This window comes from Falco rusticolus, chromosome 12 (genome assembly GCF_015220075.1).
Source record: "Falco rusticolus isolate bFalRus1 chromosome 12, bFalRus1.pri, whole genome shotgun sequence".
Classification (NCBI taxonomy): Eukaryota; Metazoa; Chordata; class Aves; order Falconiformes; family Falconidae; genus Falco; species Falco rusticolus.
The window spans coordinates 24451785-24474788 of NC_051198.1; the positions used below are offsets into that span (position 1 = coordinate 24451785).

General features: G+C 40.0%; 1 protein-coding gene across 1 annotated transcript in view; it reads right to left on the reverse strand.

Moving 5' to 3' along the window:
* Positions 1–18075: 18075 nt before the first annotated feature.
* The window catches only part of GPATCH2 (G-patch domain containing 2), a 126311-nt gene continuing 121382 nt past the window's right edge, over positions 18076–23004 (reverse strand). The window contains exon 10 of the mRNA XM_037405497.1: positions 18076–21838. Within this exon, the coding sequence (XP_037261394.1) occupies positions 21669–21838 (170 nt within the window). The 3' untranslated portion in view covers positions 18076–21668. The remainder of the gene's footprint in view (positions 21839–23004) is intronic.

The following is a 23004-nucleotide window of genomic DNA, read 5'->3' on the forward strand; positions in this document are numbered from 1 at the left end:
ATCTGCTGCCTTCCCAGTCTTATTGCAAGAGAGCACTGCAAGGAAAAATAAAAAAAAAGGGAAGAAAATAAAAGAAAAAAAGGCAAATTAGCTGTTTTCTTGAGGTTCCCCCAGAAAGCTGTATCACCAGCATTTCGTCTATGGGTATGCAGGAGACGCCAGTATGCCTCACATGCCCGTGGTAGATGGATGATACTGATGGCAATCTAACTGGAACATCCTGCCTGAATATGAACAACAGATTTGTCAGTGTGTGACAGGCTGACAGCCCAGCTCCCAGCTGCTTGTCCACTGTTGTTAAATCAGTACCTTGTCTAAGTGTTCAGCAAAGAGGCAATCTGCTTCCTCCATTCGTACAGGCAGGTTGCCAGTTAAAAAACAAGTATTGGCTTTAGGCTGCAGTGCCATAATGCATTGGAAAGATGCAATCTAAACCTTTGTATACTCCTTAGGCAACAAAGAGCAGGACTTGGAAGTACAGGCTCAGACTTGAGACTATCCTTTTCAAAACAACAAGGATAACTCCACAGGGGAATCATGAAAGAAATGCATGAGGATTTGAAAGCTGTGGATGACTTAATAGAACTTATTTAAGGAGGAAAATACGGTTTATTTTGGTAGCAGGGAAGCAGGCTCATGCTACTGTACTCAAGAATGTGCCAGAATTTCCTTTATAACTCTATTTTTAAGCAGTTTATAATTCACCAACAGTAACAATTAGCTCTAGGCTGAAATTTCATATGCAAAGATGCAATCCAGAAGCACTTGGGGGTGGGGGGCAGAGAAAAACAAGAAAGGAAAATCCCCGCTAAAAAACCCCTGCTAATGTACACAGCAACACTAAGTTACAGAACATAAAGAAACAGCTTCCTGCTTTCAGGAGCTTTTTTTTTTTTTTTCCTTTTTCTTTTTTTCCCCTGGTTTTGGTTCTTTAATTTGTTTGTTATTGGTTAACCAAATAAAAGAGACGTTTAAAAATTGTGGTGATAATGAAACAAACTAAGGAAATCACAAACCCCACCATTAATGCCAATGTTTTCAGCTTTTGGGTGTGGGGTGCACATGAGGCAGCCTCTGGGGTGATGCTTAGTGACCCGAGAGCTGAGAAGGATTTACACCACCAACTGCAACGTCTTTTTTGAAACAGTTTTGGTCTGTCAAGTGATTCACAAGGTATATTCAAGAGCCTCTAAATACATATCTATACATCAGACCTCTACAGGCTCAGAAAGAGCCATTGGATCAATAATCATCATAGTCTCATCCACGTCCCCCACGTGAGCCAGGCTTCCAGGTGGTGTCACCAGGCACCCTTGTCCCCAGGTCAGTGTACAGTCGAGGTGGTCTTATCAAGCCTCACATTTTCTCCCATTCTTGGCTAGGAGCCTTGCCCCAGCTTTCCAACCCTTCCAAGCGCTGCTCCTCCCCTGGGCAGAAATTTCATCTGTTGCTTCCTGCACCACGGGGAGCCTGCTGCACCTCCCTGCCACCGTTTAGATGATGCTCACCTTGGGCCAATAAATTATACTCAAGTCCAAAGTATGCAGCCGCATAAACATAAAAGGTTCTTCATGTGCCTGTATCTTCTTCAGCATCTTTTCCACCCGGTCCTAGTTCAGGTAAGTACTCCTGTTCAGAACAATGTTTATAAGCATACATTTCACCTGAAGTCACTGAGATTTAAACATGCACTTGTTACCGTCTTCCCCAATGACAGCCCATCTCCATTTAAAAGTATCTCTGAAAACAAGGGTAAGAAGAATAATATGCATGTACACATTTACATATATTTTTGAAAATTACCCATTCCAAAGTAATCACAGAGGCTTCTAAAATATATTAGTTATCAATTTATCTTCTTCAAAACCCATGATATAGCCTTTAGAAAATAAGGCAAACTGGAGGATGAAAAGACATGTAAAAAAAGCCACTGCAACAGAATAATTTGCTTGCAGAATATTTTGCAACCTGTGGCCTACATGGAATACATAATGGTTCAGAAAAAAAGATAGAGTTGGCAGGTTTAAGTGTGAATTCTCCTCTTAGTAAGAAAACCATGTCTAATGAATGCCGAAAGAAACTTTAGGTCACATCACACCATCAAGCATGCTGATAGCTAATAAAACAACTACATCTTATGAATATAATGAGAAAAAATTAAGATAATATTCGATTATCCTGTGTTTCTCCAATTCTCTTACAATTACCAAGTATCAAATCAGTTTGTATTATGATGATTCCCCTTTTTCTAGCAGTTGTGTAAGATTTAGCAGAAAGGTAGGGTACTTGAACTACAAGCTTTAAAGCGAGAGCATGATCTGTGGTTTCCAAGTAAACTGTAGCTGGAGTCATTTTTACTGTTTGCTGTAATTTAAAGGGAAAGGGGGCAAAATATTTATGTAAGAAATGCCCGCTCTGCATCTCATGTCACTGTTGTTAGGATGTGTCACCAAATTCAAACATAATTCTGTGACAATTAGCTTCCTAATAACACATTCAGAAATACAATACTGCATCCTATGCCAGAAACTATTTTCTGCTTCAGTGTTTTACTATGGCTGCACATTTTGAAGGGGCCAACTATTTTAAAGCAAAGCTGCTTTATTTCCCTGCCCCCTCTCCGGAAAAGTAGGGCATTAATGTACTCTGTTGCTACCCACTAGGACTTCCCCATTTGTGGAAGAAGAGTTGTATTACAAAAAAGAATCACCAAATCACTGCTAAAAAGTTCAGTCTCTTCATACACTTCATGTTAGGACATTTATAAAATAATATACTTGTTTTACCAGCCTGCTTGAAGATTATCTTTAATTAAATCTGTAATTTAATTATCTTTTTACTCATTTTGTCCATCTTTGTAACCTGGCTAGTGGCAGCGAACATCTAAATTGCACCTTTATTTACAGATACTTTCATGTTTGTTTCTCAAGGATAATGAAACGAAATGCCTTCAGCAGCTCTGCTTGCACAAGAATTTTTAAAGCAGCTGTGTATAAATGATAATTACTATGATAATTAATGTGGAGGCATTATCTTACTTCTTTATCATGACGTTGATGCTAATGAAAAAGTTACTGAGATGTTACTTGCTTGGCCAAAAAATAGTAACGATCAAAATTTCTCTTGAATCCAATGGGCTTTGGCTATATTTTTTGGTAGCTTATAGCTAAGAATACAAAAAAACCCTTGCATTATTTCATGGAATTTTTTTTTCCAATTCCTAATCACATACTAAAGTATTAACTTCAACAGCCTGAGACCTGGGGAAAGCAAGAGGATGTCAACGGGTGACATCTGTATCTCCAGTAAACCTGCGGCTCTGACCCTGGAGTTTCCTCTCTCTTCACTACATACATAATCAGGAATAGCAATGTACACCCAGAGAAAACATTCTCCTCTTCCCTCTTTTTTTTTTAAATTCAGAGGGAAGAGGGCTTTGTATGTGGATGACTACTTTTGCCTTCATATTCCCCATTTCAAGATGATTTTCAGTCAGCATAATATTATGAATCCTATTTAACTATGCTTAAGATCTCTCATTTAGAGTTAAGTGGAAGAAGAAAAGGCAAAATTGTCTCTGCAGATGTTAAGAAGAAATTCATTGCAAGCAATCATCATTTAATATCCAGTGCTGACTTTTGGAACAAGTGCTTTCTCTAAATAATAAATCAAATGAGTTGGCACTAACAATAATACCTTCGAATATGAATGAGGAAAACAAGAATATTAAAACAATAGAAACATTAACATACAAACCCCTGCTATTTATGGGAGGGAATGGCAGAGGACAGTGTGAAAAATAGCTGTTGCTTTTATTCAGTTTTGTTGTGAACTGTCACCAGCAGCGATGACTGCTGTCAGGGACAGAGACCTGGGTCCTTCCAGCTGCCAGGTACTGTGTCCCCTAAATCTGAACCTGCAGTGTTTATTCTTTAAACAGTAAGTGACGATGCTGAACAATGCACCAGAGCGGGCTGTTTTCCCCATCCCGTCTCCACCAGTGAGTGCTCACTCACACGGCTGGGTGGGCTGGCAGGACACCCCCAGCAGGAGCCCCCTCTTTCCTTTTGCCGCAGGAGTCTCACCCCGAGCTCTGCTGGTGCTTCCCGGGAGGATGCCCTCCAGAATCACAGCAGTGGAGATAAATATCTGCAACCTGCAACAGATCCATGAGTGCATATGGACCCCAGGAGTGCTGTATGTTACTTTGTCACCAACACGCACCGATGAGATCACCTGGCAAGTACTGGGACCTCGGTGGGTTTATTTTATCTTTGCCTTCTGTCGCTGAAGGGTATTAGATCTCATACTATACAGTAGGTTCCCCTATTAACCAAAAGGTGCCACATAAGAAACAGGAGTAGCATGCAGGTTAAGCAAACTAATTCGAGTTATGGATGCGAAGTCCACACCTGGGGAGAAAAAATACCTGTCTCTATGCAAAGCTAATGATGGTGCTTTTCACATGTCTGTATGTGGGTGCAAGGAATGTGGGACTTGGGAACTAGGCAGCACTTTGATCTAGGTGTACGTTAGCATCACTGCTCTTTCTTTGGTCCATTTTGTATTTTACATGTATATTTTACATATTATGTTCTGGATTAACCACATTACTTGTGAAAATGGCTTTGCCTTAAAATCTTTGCTATATTGACTAGCTGTATAGATAAAATATCAGAGGAAATGAAAAGTGAATTGGCAGGTTGAAGAGACAAGTTCCAAACAAAATGAGCAGCAACTTCAAGATTAGTCATTAAGCACTTAACTGGTTGAACTGTTACGATCAGGGTAGGCAATTACTTTCAGCCACCACGCTCCCGTATGCCTTGACTTTCACAAAGATACCTGGTACATCTTCTAAGCATCCTGATGCCAACAAATATAAAGGAAAATATTAAGGGGAGAATGGTAACCAGGATTGACCTAAATCCATTGACTGTTCTTGTGTTTGGGCTGGATTAACGTTACACCTTGAAGCTGTCACGGAAAATGAGACGGAAAGGAATGTGCAGAAATCTAACGCACAGGAATAATCTGGGTTTTCTCTGGGAGAATGGCATCACAGAGAGACTAAATGCCTTCAGCAAGGTCGCAGGGCAAGCCTAGTGTCACCTCTAACCAAATCTCCAAACCAGTCCCTTAAACACAACGCTACCCAAGCAAAATTGCAGTGACATTGAGAATAGGAATGCAACCCCTTATATGCTGTGAACATCGCTGCTTCTTGGGCGTTAAGAACTGAGAAACTCTCCTGCAGACAAGTGCCATGTAAATGTACACACCTGCACATCCCTGATCTGCTCAAGCCTGCTGCCACAGGAGCAGGGCTGGGGGGCATACTGGCAGCCCCGGTCCTGCTGCAGAGGTGAAGGGGTAGCAGCATCAGTGCTTCCCAGCTTTGGGGACTGTGCCAGCCTTGTGTTTCCGATTGCCCCAGACCTCTCTCTGCTGGAGCTGGCACAGGTGGGGAAGCTGACTATTACCTACTTTATTACCAACATAAAAATGGCATAATATTAATTCCTGTTGTTCAGCTCTGTTTTAGTGACCTTATACCAGTTCCCAGTACAAGAGCATTATTTTTTTTAAATCAACAAGTGATTTTAAGGACCCTTGAGATAACTGCACTTCATCTTAATTATATATGAAGTACACCCACACCCTTGCTATGCTTTCTGGAATTCACTGTGGCTTTCTCTTTGCCTTCTTGGGGTATTGTCTACACAATCTCACCTACTATGGATATGTCTAAAATATAAAAAAATAGGGATTTGGAATAAACTGCAACATCCTACAGTTGTTCAGACAGTAAGGGAAGATGCTTTAGCAGCACATTCCTACAGGCTGATGTCCTAGACCCTACAATCAGATGTGATGCTGTATTTGGAAGCAATTGTACCAGATGGCTGCATATTATGGAAAGTTCAGCGCCACTAAGAAATTCAGGATGATAATAATCATAATTAAAGGAGGACGGCTTCATAATTTTGCTCGTGGCAAAACTATGGTCTTTTTAAAGGTGATGACCAAATATTCAGTTTTTAACACCCACTTCGGATGCTTGTTTCAAGTCAGGCTACAGCAGCATGTAGCTACAGCTAACACTCTGCTTAGTGTGTGCAAAGCAGCAGGGAATCTTCAGTGTGAATGGGAGGGGGGAAAAAACAAGGCAGTGATTCACCAAAGCTGAAATCTTCGCTTTGCTGTATACTGCTATTCTTCTGAGTGTGCATATATCATCATACTGAGTAACTGCTGAGGGCTGAAATGAAAATTTCTCCTAGATGGCATTCAAGTTAAAATGCCGCTTGTTCAGTATGCACACATGCACGCACACCCAGAGAAAATATAGCAAGTCCATTTTTGGAACATCCTCCACATCATTTCATGACAACTGGGACAACAATGGTTTTGTTGGTGAGTCACATTAGAAAGTCTGCTAAGGAGGGACACAGCAGCCTGCCACAATGAACAGCAAGAGGAGGGGTCACTTCCCACAGGGCAGATGTTGCCATAGTCACAGATGTGAACACAAGCGAGTGTGCGGAGTAGAGGCTGATGATGGAGGGATATGTCATCATGTAGGCTGTGGGCACGCTCTTCACTCCGGGAAACAGCAGGCACCCAGCACTGGGATTTCCAAATCCTACTACGTACCTATAAGGATGAACACATTTTGTCAAAGACTTAGAATACTCGCACAGGGGATGGATTTCAGGCTGCTGGGTAGTTCCTTCAGTGGCAGAGGAATGAGTGTTACTAGTCTCTGCTGTTCACAAGCACTGTGTCACAGGATTCAGAAGGTAAATTAATAAAAAATAGCACATACTCAATGCTCTGAGATTGAACTGAGCACCTAAAACTGTAGCAAATGCACTTATTGTATCTGAACGCCTTCAGCTAACTGCAGCTATTTATCCTAGAGATACATCTCTCAAGATATGTTTCTTGTAGCCATTTTGCGTATTTGCCACTACTTTACCCAGAAGCAAATAAAAAAACCTTGTAAAAAAGTTAGCCAATGCTAAAGTGGTAACAAAACTGAGTTAGGAGCAGAGAACTATGAAAGTTACTTCATGAAAATAACATGGAAAAGGTATTTTAGACTTTTTTTTCTGAAATATCTGCTGTAAAACCACAGAAGAATGTAGTTCGGATCATGTAATGCAGTTCCCTCTGAAATCTTGACAAACAGGTCTTCCACCCATCACCCCACTTTAAGTCATCACACAACCCACTGGCCAGCTCTGTACAGGGATCCCTAACAAACTGGAAGTTCACCTTCAAAGATCCAAAGTAAGAGAGCATCTGTTGCTGCTTCCCAGAGACTAGCCTTCTTATATATTCCCTCTCCCACTACCAGAAAGTCCGACTCACAATAAAGTTGCCTTTTGAAATCTTTCGTTGGTACTTGTCAAAAGCTATATATAGATTCAGGACTTGCCAAGAAGAAGGAGGAGAAAAGTTAAATTATCACAAATTCAGTGTAAGATTAAGCAAGAGAACAATACCAGTCATTTAAGTAATATTTACCTGGGATAATGCTAGGCTTGTTGTAGCCATAAACTGAACTGTAACAACTGATCCCAAACTGTAAACTTTTAAATGATTACATGGTGGACAAGTGCAGACATACAGTTTAATATATTGAGATCAGATCCAACTGAGGTCTGGTCGCTCAGGTTGCTACTTACAATTATGATGTATTTTGAATAAAGCAGCTGAAAACAGTCAGGCAAGGCTTTGCCACATGTAAACGTTTAGTATGGGCCTAATTATAGTCCTCTGAGAGAGAGTTTTGATTAACCATCTTCATTAACTCTCTGCTCCAGAACAGAATGTCTAACACGATGGCTGGCCTAGCACTGTGTGGCACCATACTTAGACATATCCAAAGCTGAAGCTTTCAAATCTTTCTTCTCTTGGAACCACGTGCAATCTGTAGGTGGCCATTTCTGCAACCACGCTCATTTAACGTGGTTCGGGCAGCCCGTGCCATGTCTGGCAGGGCTCCAGGAGTCTGGCTGCTCTTCAGGGATAGAGATGTCTGCTCACGAGGACAGGGGCCAGAGGGGACTCGATGAAGACCTCCCAGGTGCTCCTTCTCTGCCATCCCTACTCTTCTTGAAGCAATGGCAAAGCCTCCTGAAGTCAAGACGACATCATCTCATGAAGATAATTTGGATACCAAGGGTTTATGAAGCAGACAGTTTTACAAAATAGTTTCTTTTCACCTCTTTGATGATCAGATGTCAACTGCACAGCTTCCTGGCCAATATATCCCTGTATTTTTACACCATCCTTTCCTAATTCCTTCCCATTGAGGAAAATGAGCTTCCCGTATTTCAGACAATGATTCACGCTTGAAAGCTACTGCCAAAATTGTAGCTTCCTGGTGTTTTGTCAGAACTTGCTTCTTAAATTCATCATTTGCCCTGAAACTTTCTTTAAAATTGTTAGGAAGGTGTAACGGTTGCAGTTTACAGTATATGTGCAATGCTGACCACCTTTTGCTTTGTTGTACTAAATCTCCAATAAGCAAAGTTTCTGTTTGTCATAAATGTATAGCTTGCAATAGGGTACAGCTGTGAAATCTCTTTCTCAGCAATATGGATGGGTTGATGTCTTTTTACAAACGAGTACTTCAGAAAAGGCTTAGCTGAATAGTCCTAAATGATTATATTTAAAATGTAGAAATTATCAAACTATTTATTTCATATATTTTTATGGAAAACCTGCTTATTTAAATACCCTGCACACACTGAATTTCCTGGTTATGAAAAAAGTGAAGAAAAATACTATTTGCTTTTAGGTAATCAGATTCTGTGGGATCTAATCCTATATCCTATTTATGGCTGTGCTAGCTATTCAAAATTAAAATGAACCTTTCATCCGTGTGTATCATAAATGGGCATTTATCAGGATTATATGATTTTGCAATCCATCTGAATATGTAACCAGAATTTGTTTTCTTTCCGTTTCACTATGTAATTACCATGCAACAATAACAAAAGTGACATGTTTGAAGAACAGATAAAATGCTGTAAATTGGCCAGTAATGGTGATATTTCCTCATCTTCTGAAAAACCCATTTATTCTCTCTCTCAACAAATCAAGGCATTGTCAGCCCATACTCATCTTGTGGCCAGAGGGGCCCTACCAATTTCTAGATGTAAGTGAATACTGGAATGCAGATGAGGGCTACTAACTAAGGCTTTCAACCCAGGCAGCTGGTCTTAGCTTGCCTCAATTTCTAAATCATCCATAATGGGGCCAGGACCTCCGAAGCACTAAAAAGAGCGAGCTGACATGCTGGACAAACTGTTAATTTTTTCCTGAAGAAGCTGCTATATTGCACATCTGTCACTGCTGTGCAGACAATTACTCACGGAGTGGAAAAAAAATCTGCTGCTTGTTTCTAGTGTAGTTGTTAACAGGCGTAATGGAGAAACACAAGAGTGTGAGAGCCATGGCAGGAAGGCTCCTCAGCCTTCTCCCTCCTTTTGTAAAGTTGGATTTAGAAATTAAAATACATCCACGCTCCACGGCTTGCAGAGTCTGAACTGCTACAATTAAACTCATACCTTAAGTCGTTTGATATTCTATAGCTATATTAGAGGTGCAAGTTGCAAAAATGTTTCTCCAACTACTAACCACCCTGAAAACCTGTCTCTCTAAATTGTTGCCTTGCTCTGTAGCACACACAGGTCAGATTTTCAGATGCCACCATTGCACGATGATAAACGTAACATGCTGAAAGTGTAATTTTTCATACCAAATTTCTTAGATATCTAGTAAAATTAACATGAAAAAATGCCTAATTGTAAAACGTCCACAAATTTTAGCCCAAGAGGTGCTCAAACTATCAATAATTGTTCTGAGCCAAGTGGGGAAAATGATTGCCAGGGGTCCAAAGCAGGGGCAGCTAGCCAGCCTGCGCTGGGTCCTGGAGAGTGTGGGCAGCAAGAGCTTGGGACCACCCAACGGGCATGAAAACTGCCAGGTTGGACCTCACCGCAATATTCATCAGAGCTGGCAAATACATAAAAATAACAACTTTCAACCATGATAGCCACACCAGTTATTAAACATTTAGTATAAAATACTGACCTAAGACAGGCTGATCTATGGAATAGTTTTAATAATTATTAAATCAGCATAGCGAATGATGAAAATATCAGCATTTGGTGTTCAAACCTTCCTGATGGCAGGAAAACCTTGGCACGGTAACCTGCTGCTCGTCTACAAGCTTTTCCCCCCTGGTTTAAGAGGTTACATGACTCACATGTTGACTGAAGCACACACCTTGTTCCAGACCTAATTCCGCCAACCCCAGATTTTCAGAAGTCTTGGCTCAGAACTAGTCTTCCATCAATTTATTAATTTGAATTGAAATAATTAAATTAATTAAGAAAATAAAATATTACCTTCACGGTTCTTTTTCCTTTCCTCTGGCACAGGAACATCGGACACAGACGGGCGATGTTTTCCAGGTAAAACTTTGCAAGATAACACACAAAGAGAAGCGGTGGTCTTCAGCAAAACATACGGTATTATAGGAAATTTCCAGAATATTACACAGGACACGATCACAAGGCCTCACCTGAGGTCAAAACCAACAAAAAAAATTCAAATCCATTTCTAAGGAAAAGGGGTTGATGCTAGTTTGCAGATCAAAAATTCAAATCCATTTCCAAGGAAGAGGGGTTAATACTAGTTGGCAGATCACCACACCAACAGTAAAAAAGCAGAGGTGGACAGTCCTGGAGCTAAGGTCTGTAGTGGGGGCGGATGGGCAGCTGAGAGCGGGGTGACAATACCCCCCCACGTTCTGCAGGGACATTTAAGAACCACCAAGGAACGCTCTTCTGTGGCACAGCAGGTGGTGTCTGCCCACCAGAGGATGGTTTATGGTCTTTGGCAACTCAAGGGCAGAAGACAACTCCAACGCACAGACAAAACCAAAAGTGGCAGGAGTAGATCGTACCCTTGGCAGCTTGTGGCACTGGCTTGCTGGAGAGAAACTGGGATCTACTCAAAACGCCAGGTGTGGAACGTAAAGCATCTGTGCTTACCAGGACACCAGCATGAGCCTCTGCCAATCATTTGATAGTTGATTACATCTTATCATAAACCTCCTAAATAAAATTGTATTTATTAACAGTTGACTCAAAAACCCCCACCAAACCACAAAACCAGAATGCTTTTAAGAAATCTTTCGATAGAAAAGATTTTTGTCACATTAAACTGAAATTTAAAAATACAGTAAAGATTACGAAGATGGATTAAAAATCAAACCAGACTAAGAGCATATTTCCCTTATCAGAATTAATAGCAACGAGAAAGTGGCAGGTTGCATCACTGCAGAACAGATTTTAATATTTACTTGGGCTGGTTGTGAAAAAATGGGTGAAAGATGCCTCAGAATGGAACAAAACTTCCACTTGTGCCTGCAGCGACTCCTGCCTGATCGGCAGGTGATGCCCATGGCATCAGGCTGGCCACTTCGAAGGACACTGCTGATTTAATGCTTCCTCTGAAAATTCCTGCTTCAAGTAACATCCAAAGTATGAAATCTGGAAAGAAAATGCAGCATCTTGATTTCTGGGGAACCGTGACCTCCCGTGCCTCACACTGCCACACAAGGTCAGGCTTTCAGTTTTCCTTTTTGTTTCTGGGTGGTTTAATTGCATTCCTTCACCACAGATACGACCTACAAGTACGTTTTGTGAATTCTGTCTTCCCTTGTTGTTAGTATCTTCTCTCACGAAGGATCCAAATGACCTCGGCCCACCGGGGCTGCACGTACAATACCTGCAGCAGCCAAAGAGAAGAACGGCTGGCTTTTGGCAGCCAGGAAATTCTGGCCAAGATCCCACATAATTTCCCCTTCCACCTGCCTTCGCAACCCTCACTTTTTCCTTCTCTTTATCAGTATTTACTGTGAGAAATAGCTGCTGAGTGTGGCCCCACGTGAACAAAAGGAGAGGTCTCATTCATCGTGCACTTCAGAAACTGCCTTTTACCCAGGGAAATTTCTTCAGAGTATTTCTCTCTAAAGGTATTTTTCAGAAACAATTAGGATCACAAAGGTACTATATAAAGTGTCACAGAATTTTTCTATGGCTTGAAAAATAATTATCAGCTTATTTGCATTGTTAAACGTTAATTAGCTATGAATGGTAATTTTTTTTTTAACACTGCAATACTTCAATTTCTCATTACAAAATAATTTCAGCTCTATTAATTAGTTCTAACAGTAACTCATAGTAATGGATGACACCTTAAGTGAGCTATTAAATGCACTTTACCACTGATTAGGAAGAAGACAACTAAAAAACCCAGCTAGGTTTACATAAAGACAGAATATGAAACAATACATTGTAGATTTACTGACTTTCGTAGAAGCTGCTCACCCCTTTTAAGGAACGCAGACTCAGCTTAATCAGAACTTTTGTCACTTCTGAGAGGTATGTGGGGTAACCAGTAACAAATGGTTTAGTCATTTCACTATTTTTTTCGTAATTTTATGTAATACACCCATCTCTTTAGAGGTGTACATCTATATGCATGCATCTGTGTGTGTTTGTATAGACACATACAGGCAAACAACTTCATTTTCTCAACTACACAGTAAAACTGATTATTTTTTTTCTATTTAGTTTTGCCTTTTCATTCACCAGGTCCAAAGGCAGCGCAGGGATGTGGTTCTAGCCCAAATTATTCAAACAGCCACTATCCTGGATGGTGACAAAAAGCACTACAGAATACTTCCCTCGCCACAACATTGCAACCTTTTTGTCACAGTCTGGTATAATTAGTCTCGTAGCAGGTTTGGGAGGGTCTCTGGCTCAAGCCACTACCCAGAAATCTGCACCTGTGACCGATCCTGCAGGCCAAACATACGGACCCCACAGACAAACCAGCTCCTCTGTTCCATGGCAAAGGGGAGCCCATGCCAGGAGCAAAGACCCACGGCAGCGGCCATCAAACCCCAGGAACAGCATATTTGACCCTACTGGCCATGCCGCAGCCCAAACCTCCCACGGCACGGGCAGCCAATGCTCCTCACTTGCAGTAACAGGTAACACCATTGTGAGTGGGTGCAGCAGAAGTTGCCTCAGATGCTGTCCTCCACAGGACATTTCAGCAACTCCAGAAGTTGTGGAGCAAGAACGTTTTTCAAAACCTACTTTGTTGAGCTGGTGCTCCAAGACCTCCCCTCATACCTCACACCTGGGGTCTCTAGACCCGCCCAGGCTGCAGCTCCCTGGTGGGAAGCTTGGGCATTCCTGCCTCCCCAGCTTCCCAACACATGTCCTCCTGACCTGGAAGCATGGAGGTTGCTGCCAGGGCAGCCTCCGACCACTGAGCTGCACCAAAACCACAAAAGCCACAAGGTGATTTCAGGTTTTCTCGTTCTTTGCTCTGTGATGGGGAACATGCAAGTCTGGAGAGATTTTGTGGGATCTCCTTGCTGTGGGACCTGGAGCCAGAAGGTTTCAGGGGCTGTGAATGGCCAAGGCTTCCAAGCTCTTTACTTCCAACGAGGGAGCTCGTCTCCGAGTCCTTGGCCTGTGGAGGGGGCCTGGCGATGCCAGAGGTGAAGGCTGTGGTAATCTGGTCTCTGAACGACCCATGGAATACACAGTATCTTGGCCACAGCTTATTAGAAAAAGCAAAATCCCACAAAATATTAGATTTTGCTGGATAAACATCCTCTGACAGAAAAATTCTTACTTTGGATGCAGTCTAGATTGCGTACGAGAGTAGCTTGAGTCTAAGGAGTGCTTTTTTTTCCTCTGAAGACATGACTTTGGCACCCCATAGTGAAAATTCAGATTTTATTCTATTAAATCTAAGCCGGAGAGGGAGGGTCACAGTCAGAGGCAGCTGCCCAGTGCAAAGTGCCTCTATTATCAGCTCTCCAGAAGCCCCGAGTAGCGTTCGTGGCCCTGGATGTCCAAAAGGGAACCCAGCTATGGGATTAATACTTCTCAGTGTTAGCAATAAACAAGCCTAACAGCCAAATATCAAGTGCTTAGACAGCAGTTGGCAGATCTGAGCCCCTACACCATTTCTTCATGAACCTTCATCATGGAAAACCCCATGCCTACCGGGAAAACTGCAGGTAGGTACAATATAGAGGTTGAAAGATGAGAGGATTCTCTAGATGGTAAATTACTCTCTGCTCCAACACTTTAGCAAGTGGCAACATTCCTGCCTGGACTTCTTGTTTGTTCGAATTCCTGGCCAAGAGCTACTGTTTAGCAGCTGAGCTATCTTTGTGGGTAATGGGTAGAAATTGCCTAAATTCAGTTAATAAGAACTGTAATTCACTAGCATTCATATGCTCACTGCCAAAAAGATGAAAAACAAATCAACTTACACAGCACAATGAGTATAAAGGCAACCTGGTAATTGTGTTACTTATTATTTACATCACATTAAGAAAACCCTTAAAATTATTATTGGTTCACTCTCAAAATCCCTCATTTCAGTAATAAGGTGTACCATGGCATATAAAAAAGAAATCTGTGACAGATTATTAAAGTGTTCTCTCAGATACTGGAACTATTCATGTTTAATCCAAACTAACATACTGAGTATCACTGATACTCTTGTTCAAGGAATTTTTACATCTTGTATTAACTATACTTATGTATGTATGGTTTATGTTGTAGATCATCTCTGCTACTACCAGAAATGAGAGGGCCAGCATCACCTATACTGAGATTCCGGCATTTAGAAAATTTCAGATAAAATACTCCACTTTTTTTCACAAATGGCAGAACATCTAAATGCTTAAGATAACCTGGAACATTTTGAAAAAAAATAAGGCAACACTCGTGGAATTCAAACTTAAGACTTGAAACCAAAAGCACAAATCTGAAAATTTGCATATTTGCAACTGGAAAAATTCTTGTGCCCTCCACAATATTCTGTAAGAAAACTGCCAAGTTTGTGCAAGAGAGAAACCAATGGGAATATACTGAACAGCAGTAAGGGTCTTCAAAGAAACCAAGAATCTAAATGCAAAAACATTTTATGGGAGGAAAAACTAAAAACCATTTGTCCCAGTTCTTCAAAGAATCTCCTTGCACTGCTTAAATCTACCTTATAGGATAATACGTTGAAACCATGGTATAGGCAATTTCCAAGAGAGTAGGATGAAAAAAATTACCGCTCATTAATGCAGAAAACACAACTTACGTGAACAGACAAGCAGGGAGCAATCTTGAGGCCCAGCACCAACAGTATGAGATGCTTCAGAAGGTGGAAGAAGTTTGAATGTGGACAAGTGTAGAATAGGCTGACTCTCGCTGAGAAAGTAAGTATTCAAAGTGGTAAATGCATGAGAAGTTTAACTTAGCCCAGGTACTAGAGCTGCCAGCATCCTTCAAAGGTGGGTCAAAACGCCGAGTCTGTTTTGCCAAACACTTTGACATCTTTTTTGTAAATTTGAGAAAATATTACCGAGGGCATTTACATTTTCCTTCTGCATACTTTTGATGCATGCTTTTCCTTACTCATCTGCCCCTACATTTAAGAGCAATTTCAAATTTCTCATTGTATCACAGACTCCGAAGTGATTTTGATCCCTTCCGTTATGTGCAATTACTTTTCTGCTATATCCTTCTTGAACTGAAAACATTTTAGATTTTTCTTCCTGTTTTTGTTGTTACTTTGCTGAAATGAAAGACTACATAACACACACAGAATCAGCCACGCAGTACTAGACTGCCTGCCTGATGGTGTTGACTGTGGCCCAGACAACCTGATGTGAGCGGTTTGTTGCGTGTTGTTTTGAGCTGTGCAAAATGAAGATAACTCCAGGTTGAAAAGGCACCCCGAGTCCCTGCACTGCCGGGATGTACTGTGTTTGGTACTGGAAGGACGGAGATCAACACGACCCACGAGCCAACCTGTACCTTGCAGCAGCCAGAGAGGTGCTCTGAAGACAGTCAGTGCTGAAGATGGGTGGGCACAATCCAGCAAGGGGGCAGCTGACTCCAGGGCTCTGCGGGAACTCTGATGCATGGAAAATTTAGGACCTGTATCTTTTAATGGGGAAGGAAGTTAAGGCCCCAATCTGCAAACACTTGCATGCAGGCTTATTTTTAGACCTATGTAGTACTTCACGTCTTGAAGTCACTAGATGTGTTTATGCGCAGAAAATATTACCTATCTCACAGCCTTCATCAGTGGCCCTTCATCAGCTTGCGGCCACTGGAAGGAGAGGAGCCAACACAACAGCCTGCCCAGGCTGAAGAAACTTCAAGTTTCCAGTGTCAAAATCTCTTACAACTGACGAAGGCAACAGTAAGATATTCAGAAAACTGGCCTAGGGAGGTACTGAGGAACAACTTCCCCAGCCTAGCAGAAATGATGGAAAATACTGAATGGTACCACTTCGCACATACATGAATGAGATAACACTTTAAGAGAGAAACACTGGTTATTATCACTTAAAACATATATAGGGTTACACTTTTTCACAAAAATGGACAAATATTAAGAATGAAAGACAACACTAAGGACAAGGCACAATTAAATTGAGCATCTCTATGATAAAATATTCTGAAAGATAATATTTTAATGAGCTCACATAATTAATCAGTGTGACTATGTTACAATAAAATATACATTCCTCAGAGACTAATGTCTTATATTCACCGTTTCAGAAGTCAGAGTCCGCTGTTCTTAGACTCATCATAGCAATGCTATAAGCAGTTGGGCAAAATCATAACTTTCTATAGGTGGAATACCTCTTATTAATTCAAACCACTTTTCATAGCTGTTAATAAACACAGTTCTCGTAGGTGCAGTTTACAGAATCTCAGTGATTTTCAGCCTTTTACTTAAAGACTGAATCTTGCAATAAAATCAATATACCATCATGGTCAACATATCTCCCAACATGCGTTTTGTTGTAGAAGAAGGGAACCATAGGAAGCCCAAACCCTATTTCCACTAGAGTTACTTACTACCAGTCAGTCATGAAATGTTTGTTGCTGTTGTAGTCTTCCACAATAACTTAAAAGCACACCTACATTAAAAAAGTTTGTTGATAGTTTTACTGTACAAACTCTCTTATAGCTTAGTAGATACAGCCTATATCAATCTATGCTGGTAAAGTTTTTATGTAGTTCTATTTAGCAAAACACCCCTCCTCAGACAAGGACAACTTCCATGCTGAAATTGCCGCACCTCCTCAAGACTTTTTCCAGTGTAGCGAAGTCATTAAAAAACAAAAAAATATCCCAGTCTTAAATACTGTACCTGCAAAAAACCCCCGCTTGACCACAATAAAACCTTTTCCAGGGAGAATTCAAAGCAAAACCATATAGCAATCTTTAAAAATGCCATTTTCCCTTTCAACATTTTGCGTTAGCTTTACAGCTGGACTACAGGTTGATAAAAGAAATGATTTACACTGCGTCTTTTCAGACTGAACACACACACTGCCCTTAGGTATGGGACTCTACTGTAGGTAACTCAGTTATGCAATTGCTGTGTGCTAACTATGCCACCACTTCTGAAAACGCTGCTAGGGATGGAAGTCTAATTAAAAAGTCTCTTGATTTTAGAGTATGAGGGAAGGGATCCTCATTTATGATATGCCTTTACTGCCCTGGGAGCATGGGGAGAGGGAAAGTAAACCAAAGGCTGTGTGAGAGTTCTCTTTGGAGGAACAGTTTTGGAGAACTGCTTGAAGAGAAAGCACAAAGTCCTGTCACAGTTATCAAAGTGTACACATACTTAAAGAGTGAAGGGAACTTGTATTTAAACGCCTCAGAAGAATACGATAATACAAGTACTGCAAACATCCTAAATGAGGCATTTCCTGACATCGTGGTGTAACCTTTTCAGATGGATAATAATAACCTAGAAAAGTACTAATAAAAAGGTACATATAAGGTAGTATAGTAGCTTTAGCATAATATGCATCTGCTCAGTACAAGATATTAGCAACCTTAATTATATTTTCAGAAACAGCATGTTTTTTACTCCCCTGTGCAGTAACGATGTTATCGATCAGGGCACTTTGAAGAAAAGAACATACAAACCCCATGAAGAACAGTCTATTTATTTTATTTCATCTTGCATTTGTGCTGTTAAAGCAAAGCATTCTACACATATTATTTAGCTATTTACTGCCGTTCTACACCCATCATTGACCTAATTGCAGAAAGACAAATGCAGGGACAAACTTGTTAAAATGAGCATATTGATAACGCTTCTCTGACTTCAACAAATATTTATTTAAAAATAAGATACTGCTCATGGGTTTCTTTTATTAACAGTTAATGGCTCAATTCACAGAACTTTGAGACACCATGGAACATGTAGCAAAATGCAATGCTGATAATACATAATGTCTCCTCACCAAACATTCTGCAGAGGAAGAATATTATGGTAACAGCTGAGCTACTGGTTAATAAAACACCTAGATGGAAAGAATCTGACAAGTGATTGACGGTAACTTTTAGATACAAGATGATCCCATATTTATTTATATAGGCAAAAAAACCTTCAGTGTCACAACTATTAAGAATTATTATCTGAAAAACTTGCATATGTATTTTAAAATAACATGTGCCAGCTTTACAGTAGGTATCATGGTATGATTGTAAGTTAGGTATGAGGAGGACCTGAAGAAAAAACCCCAATAAATCCAAGTACTTTGCCCTGTTTCAAAGGCAACTAACATTGCAACAGCTCAAAAAAGAAAAAAATACAATTAATTCTTGTTTTGTTTCTTAACACTAGTTTTAACTGTGCAAAAATCACACTACTGGAGTATCTTTTAAAACCACTCCTACGACATGTGGAAAAACAGAAATAAAATGATACTGTGAGTCAGAATGGGAATTCTACAGCAACAAAAAAAATCTCTTTAAACTCTAAAGTATGTTAATAAATCAATTTGTTCTACAGCTTCTAACAGGTAACACTGACTGTCAGCTGTGGCATCTATGAGAATACCTGCTGGAAAACAGACAAACTATATCTATCGCTATATCAAAATCAATTTGACTATTCTTAATGTCTAATAGTTTCTCACTAATGGATTATTTTAAAACAAAAAGTTGTAAGATTTCCAATCAGACTAAGTAGTTCTTCCACTATGGCTGTTTACTAGGCTGGCTGCTTCACTGTATCTGTCTGTATGCATGGATGAATGAAGAGTTGAATGGACTAAAGAGTTTTTCTCTCAACATGTATCCATTATTTCCCTCTCATCTTTTTAAAACAGAAAACATTTTCAAGTACTTTCGGAGCTGTAGACTGATTTCTTCAGAATCTACTGCTATGGTAAATTGCACAGAAATACTTCAAACAAGTGCTATATGTGCTGTACTTAGAATTTCCAGCCCAAGATATGTAGGGGTTGTAACCAAAGCAAAACAATGGATTTTAATAGGGAATGAACATTCCTTTACATATTTGCAAACAAAGCTAGAACAACCAGAACTTAAAGATTCACTTTCACAATTTACATTTTAAAAATTATTTGAAGGAATTTTTGATTGTGGTGTACAACACAAAGAGCTCTTTAGAATTCCCTTGCTCTCAATAGCACACTGCATCGCAAGAACCGAAGCATGCCAGGTAAATTCGTTATTGTAAATAACGCTTATACAAGTGGGCACCTCTGCTAGCCGCAGAATTTCAGGCTCTCAGCCCTTTGCAATTATGTGGCCCTGAAATCCTTTGGATATGGAATGTTTTTAACTCAGTTTAGTTGTGCAAGAGATAATTGAAGTGGGAAACACGCGTTATGCTATACCCCAGAACCTTTCAATAAAAAGCGTATGTGTTGATTAAAATCCCAAGTCTGTTTAAAATGTCTTGCTGTTTCAAAAAGCAAAACCACACAATCATATCAAGTATTTAAACAGCAATAAATAGTTCTCCTGAAACTCAGAGAACATGCATTCAGCTATCATTTAAAACAGTATCAAGTACCAAAGTTTTACTCGGCACTACATGTACGGTGAAACCATGTTCCCAAACCAACAGTACTCACAGTGGAAAGCACAAACATTTCTTTTAAGCAAACTCAATGCTATAATGCTGCTACTTCTTTTCCTAGTATTAATTTTTCTGGAAAAACAGGTGAAGTTGAGAGAAAAAGTAATAAAAGCACTTAAAATTCATCACTGTATTTCACAGTCACATCAAGGAAGCTGTGTTCTTTTTGTTCTAAGGAAATATCTTTGCAAGCATCTGGAAGTAAGTATTTTTCTCTGCAGTTTGGGAGCAGAGGAAGAGAAAGATCCTCCTCTCGAAGAAAAAAGAAAGACTGGAGAATCAAATCCTGTTACCTCTGCAGTGAGGGTAAATATTGCCGGCTACTCCAGGGGTGGGAGGGGAGGGAGGCAGGATTTTCTCCTTAGTCCACCTGAACAACAGTTTCCTTCAGCCCTATCATTTAATTTTAAAGTGGAATTTGTTTTATACGGCAGACCAATAAGTACCCTAGGAGCTTGATTGGTTGGTGCTTAATGAAATTGCTTCTGCTGACATTAGATACATTAGGATACTGATTAAAACACTTAATGATCCCTCTTGATTTTAAATTGCTAGCTTAGATTTGTGAGATGCCATCAAAGTACCTTTTTCCTTCCTTTCCTTCACCCTAATCCTGCTCCTCCTTGCCCTTTTTCTGTCCATGATCCTTAAGGGTTGTGGCTCACTGGCACCAGCATGATCACAAACCCAATGGTAACATGATGTTGAACACTGCATTGTTTAAAACATGCCAAACCCCAGAATATTAACACTGAAAAGGCAGTCGTCTTTAAAATACAATTTCCTGGTTCAAAGCTCAAACTGTTCTTAAAAGTAGAAACACTGAGGATTATTAATATAAAGGGAAAGCCAAGTCAGAATAATCTTTAACTTTTTAAAATATTTGATGAAAAAAGATCATCCCGTAAATGTGAAAACAAGTATAAAAGCTTTACTTTTGAGCTTGAATGTGGAAGACAGTGATACATTGCCAGATAAACATGTTGGAATGGCATCCTACCAAAAGAAAGCCATTTTTCATGCTCTTATACAAAACTGCACCCCATATCACCTTCCAGTGGGAAATGTGTACACCTTATGGGCAAAATGTCATCTTTTAACAATCAAATATTGTTAATCGCTAGAAACACCAGGTTTGGAAACTTTGCCTGAAAAGGGGAAAAACACAACAGCTGTAGAAAGTTCCATTTTCCTTGACAAATTCTTATCAAGACTCTCGAGATGAAATCATACTTACAAAAAAAAATAAATTTGCTTATATACTAAAACCTGCTGGGTTAGAAGCTTTCATGAAAAAAGGTGAATATACTGAATTTTATGCTTAATACAAACTTTAAGACCAGAGAAAATAAAAAAGTAGAAGTTTTTGTACATTTTAGCACCATTATAAAGTCAGACTCGAATGCCAGTTGTGTCACTGTGGCTGCACCTTGCAGCTGGTGTAGCTAATGTGAAGCACATCGACTTCCATCATCCCGGAGAGAGGAATAACTGGATTTGCTGATCACAACAAATAATATGTTTGCCATTTTTCCTTTTTTTTTTTTTTTCCCTCTTTTTTTTTTTTTTTTCTCCTTTCAAAATTAATTCTAGGCTTTATTTTTATTGGGCAGCCAGAGTGCATTCTGTCAGCTAAATCCAAGTCCAAGTCCTTTTGGTCTCTGGACAGCTCGTATCGGCTCTGCCATCCCTTTGCCGTCTGGTCCAAGGCCCGTGCCAGGAGTCCAGCCCATACTCTGAAGCATTCTGTTTCCAATGTTGTTTTCTGGGATTGGTTGGGTGTTTTCACCTACAAACCCTGAGATTAAAGAAACACACAGCATTAATCAGCGCTGCCCGCCATGTGGAGAAGAGCAGGATAATCTCCCTTAAAGCCTTAAACCTTCTTATTCTCCTAATTCACCTAACAGGTTGCTAGAACGGGCTGTTTTTGCACATGTTGACCTTATATGCATGACTGCATATGAATCTAAATAATACAGTCTTAAGCTCTGCTTTATTTTTGATGTTTTTAAAGACTCATTCAGTTTTTAAGTATGAAATACTGTCACAAATCTTTTATACACCAATATAGTGGATTCTACATTTCCATCAAAGAACACACATCACCTGCACAAGTCCACCAATACACCAATACAAGGCAAGATTACCTGAATTTCTTGTCCTATACAGTCACATCATATTAACATGACCATTTCTCCATTCTTAGCAATACTTATCAATGCTTAAGATCTCATTCAGTAAAACACAATTTTCTGATTAAACAGTTATAGCTGTTACAGAAACAGTACAGACAAGTGGTCTAGTATTCCAAATTCAGCTATACCTTTACTCAGTTTCTCTTTTACTGATCATGTAAGAGAGAGTTGATATATCCAAGTCTACTTTCGGTATTTTCAATACCATTAAGTGTTTATACACTTTTCTCTCTGTACCATCAGGATGTCTGAGAAAAGCTGCACACATACCGCAGAAAAGATCATCAAGATTGCAAGTGTTAATGTAACAGATGCATTTTTTCAGTAACAGATTATTTTTTTTTCCATGAATGTGTCATAAAAAAAGAAAGTGAAGTCAAGTAACAAAGCTGTTCCCCCCGCCATCCACCAAACTCCTCAAGATAGAATTTGGAGGTGAAGCACGGATAAGCCTTCCCATACATAACCGTCCTGCATAAGGGATATAAATGATATTTATTTAAACAATCCGCATTGAAACTTAGCAAGTTACATCATACAAGATTTTAAAAAGCTGAAGTTTTTGAACTAACACAAGCAGTTGCATGTAGGCAGCTGGATTTTGTTTTCAGCTTTGTTCAGCATCTCCCACCCCCGCTGACAAAAGAACAAAAAAAGAACCCCAACATGTGCCCAGCTTCAAATATTCTCTGTTTAACATTGTACCTGTTTATTCTGGACTGCTACTTTTTGAAAAATACTGCAGGAGGAGACTGTGTTTTTGGAG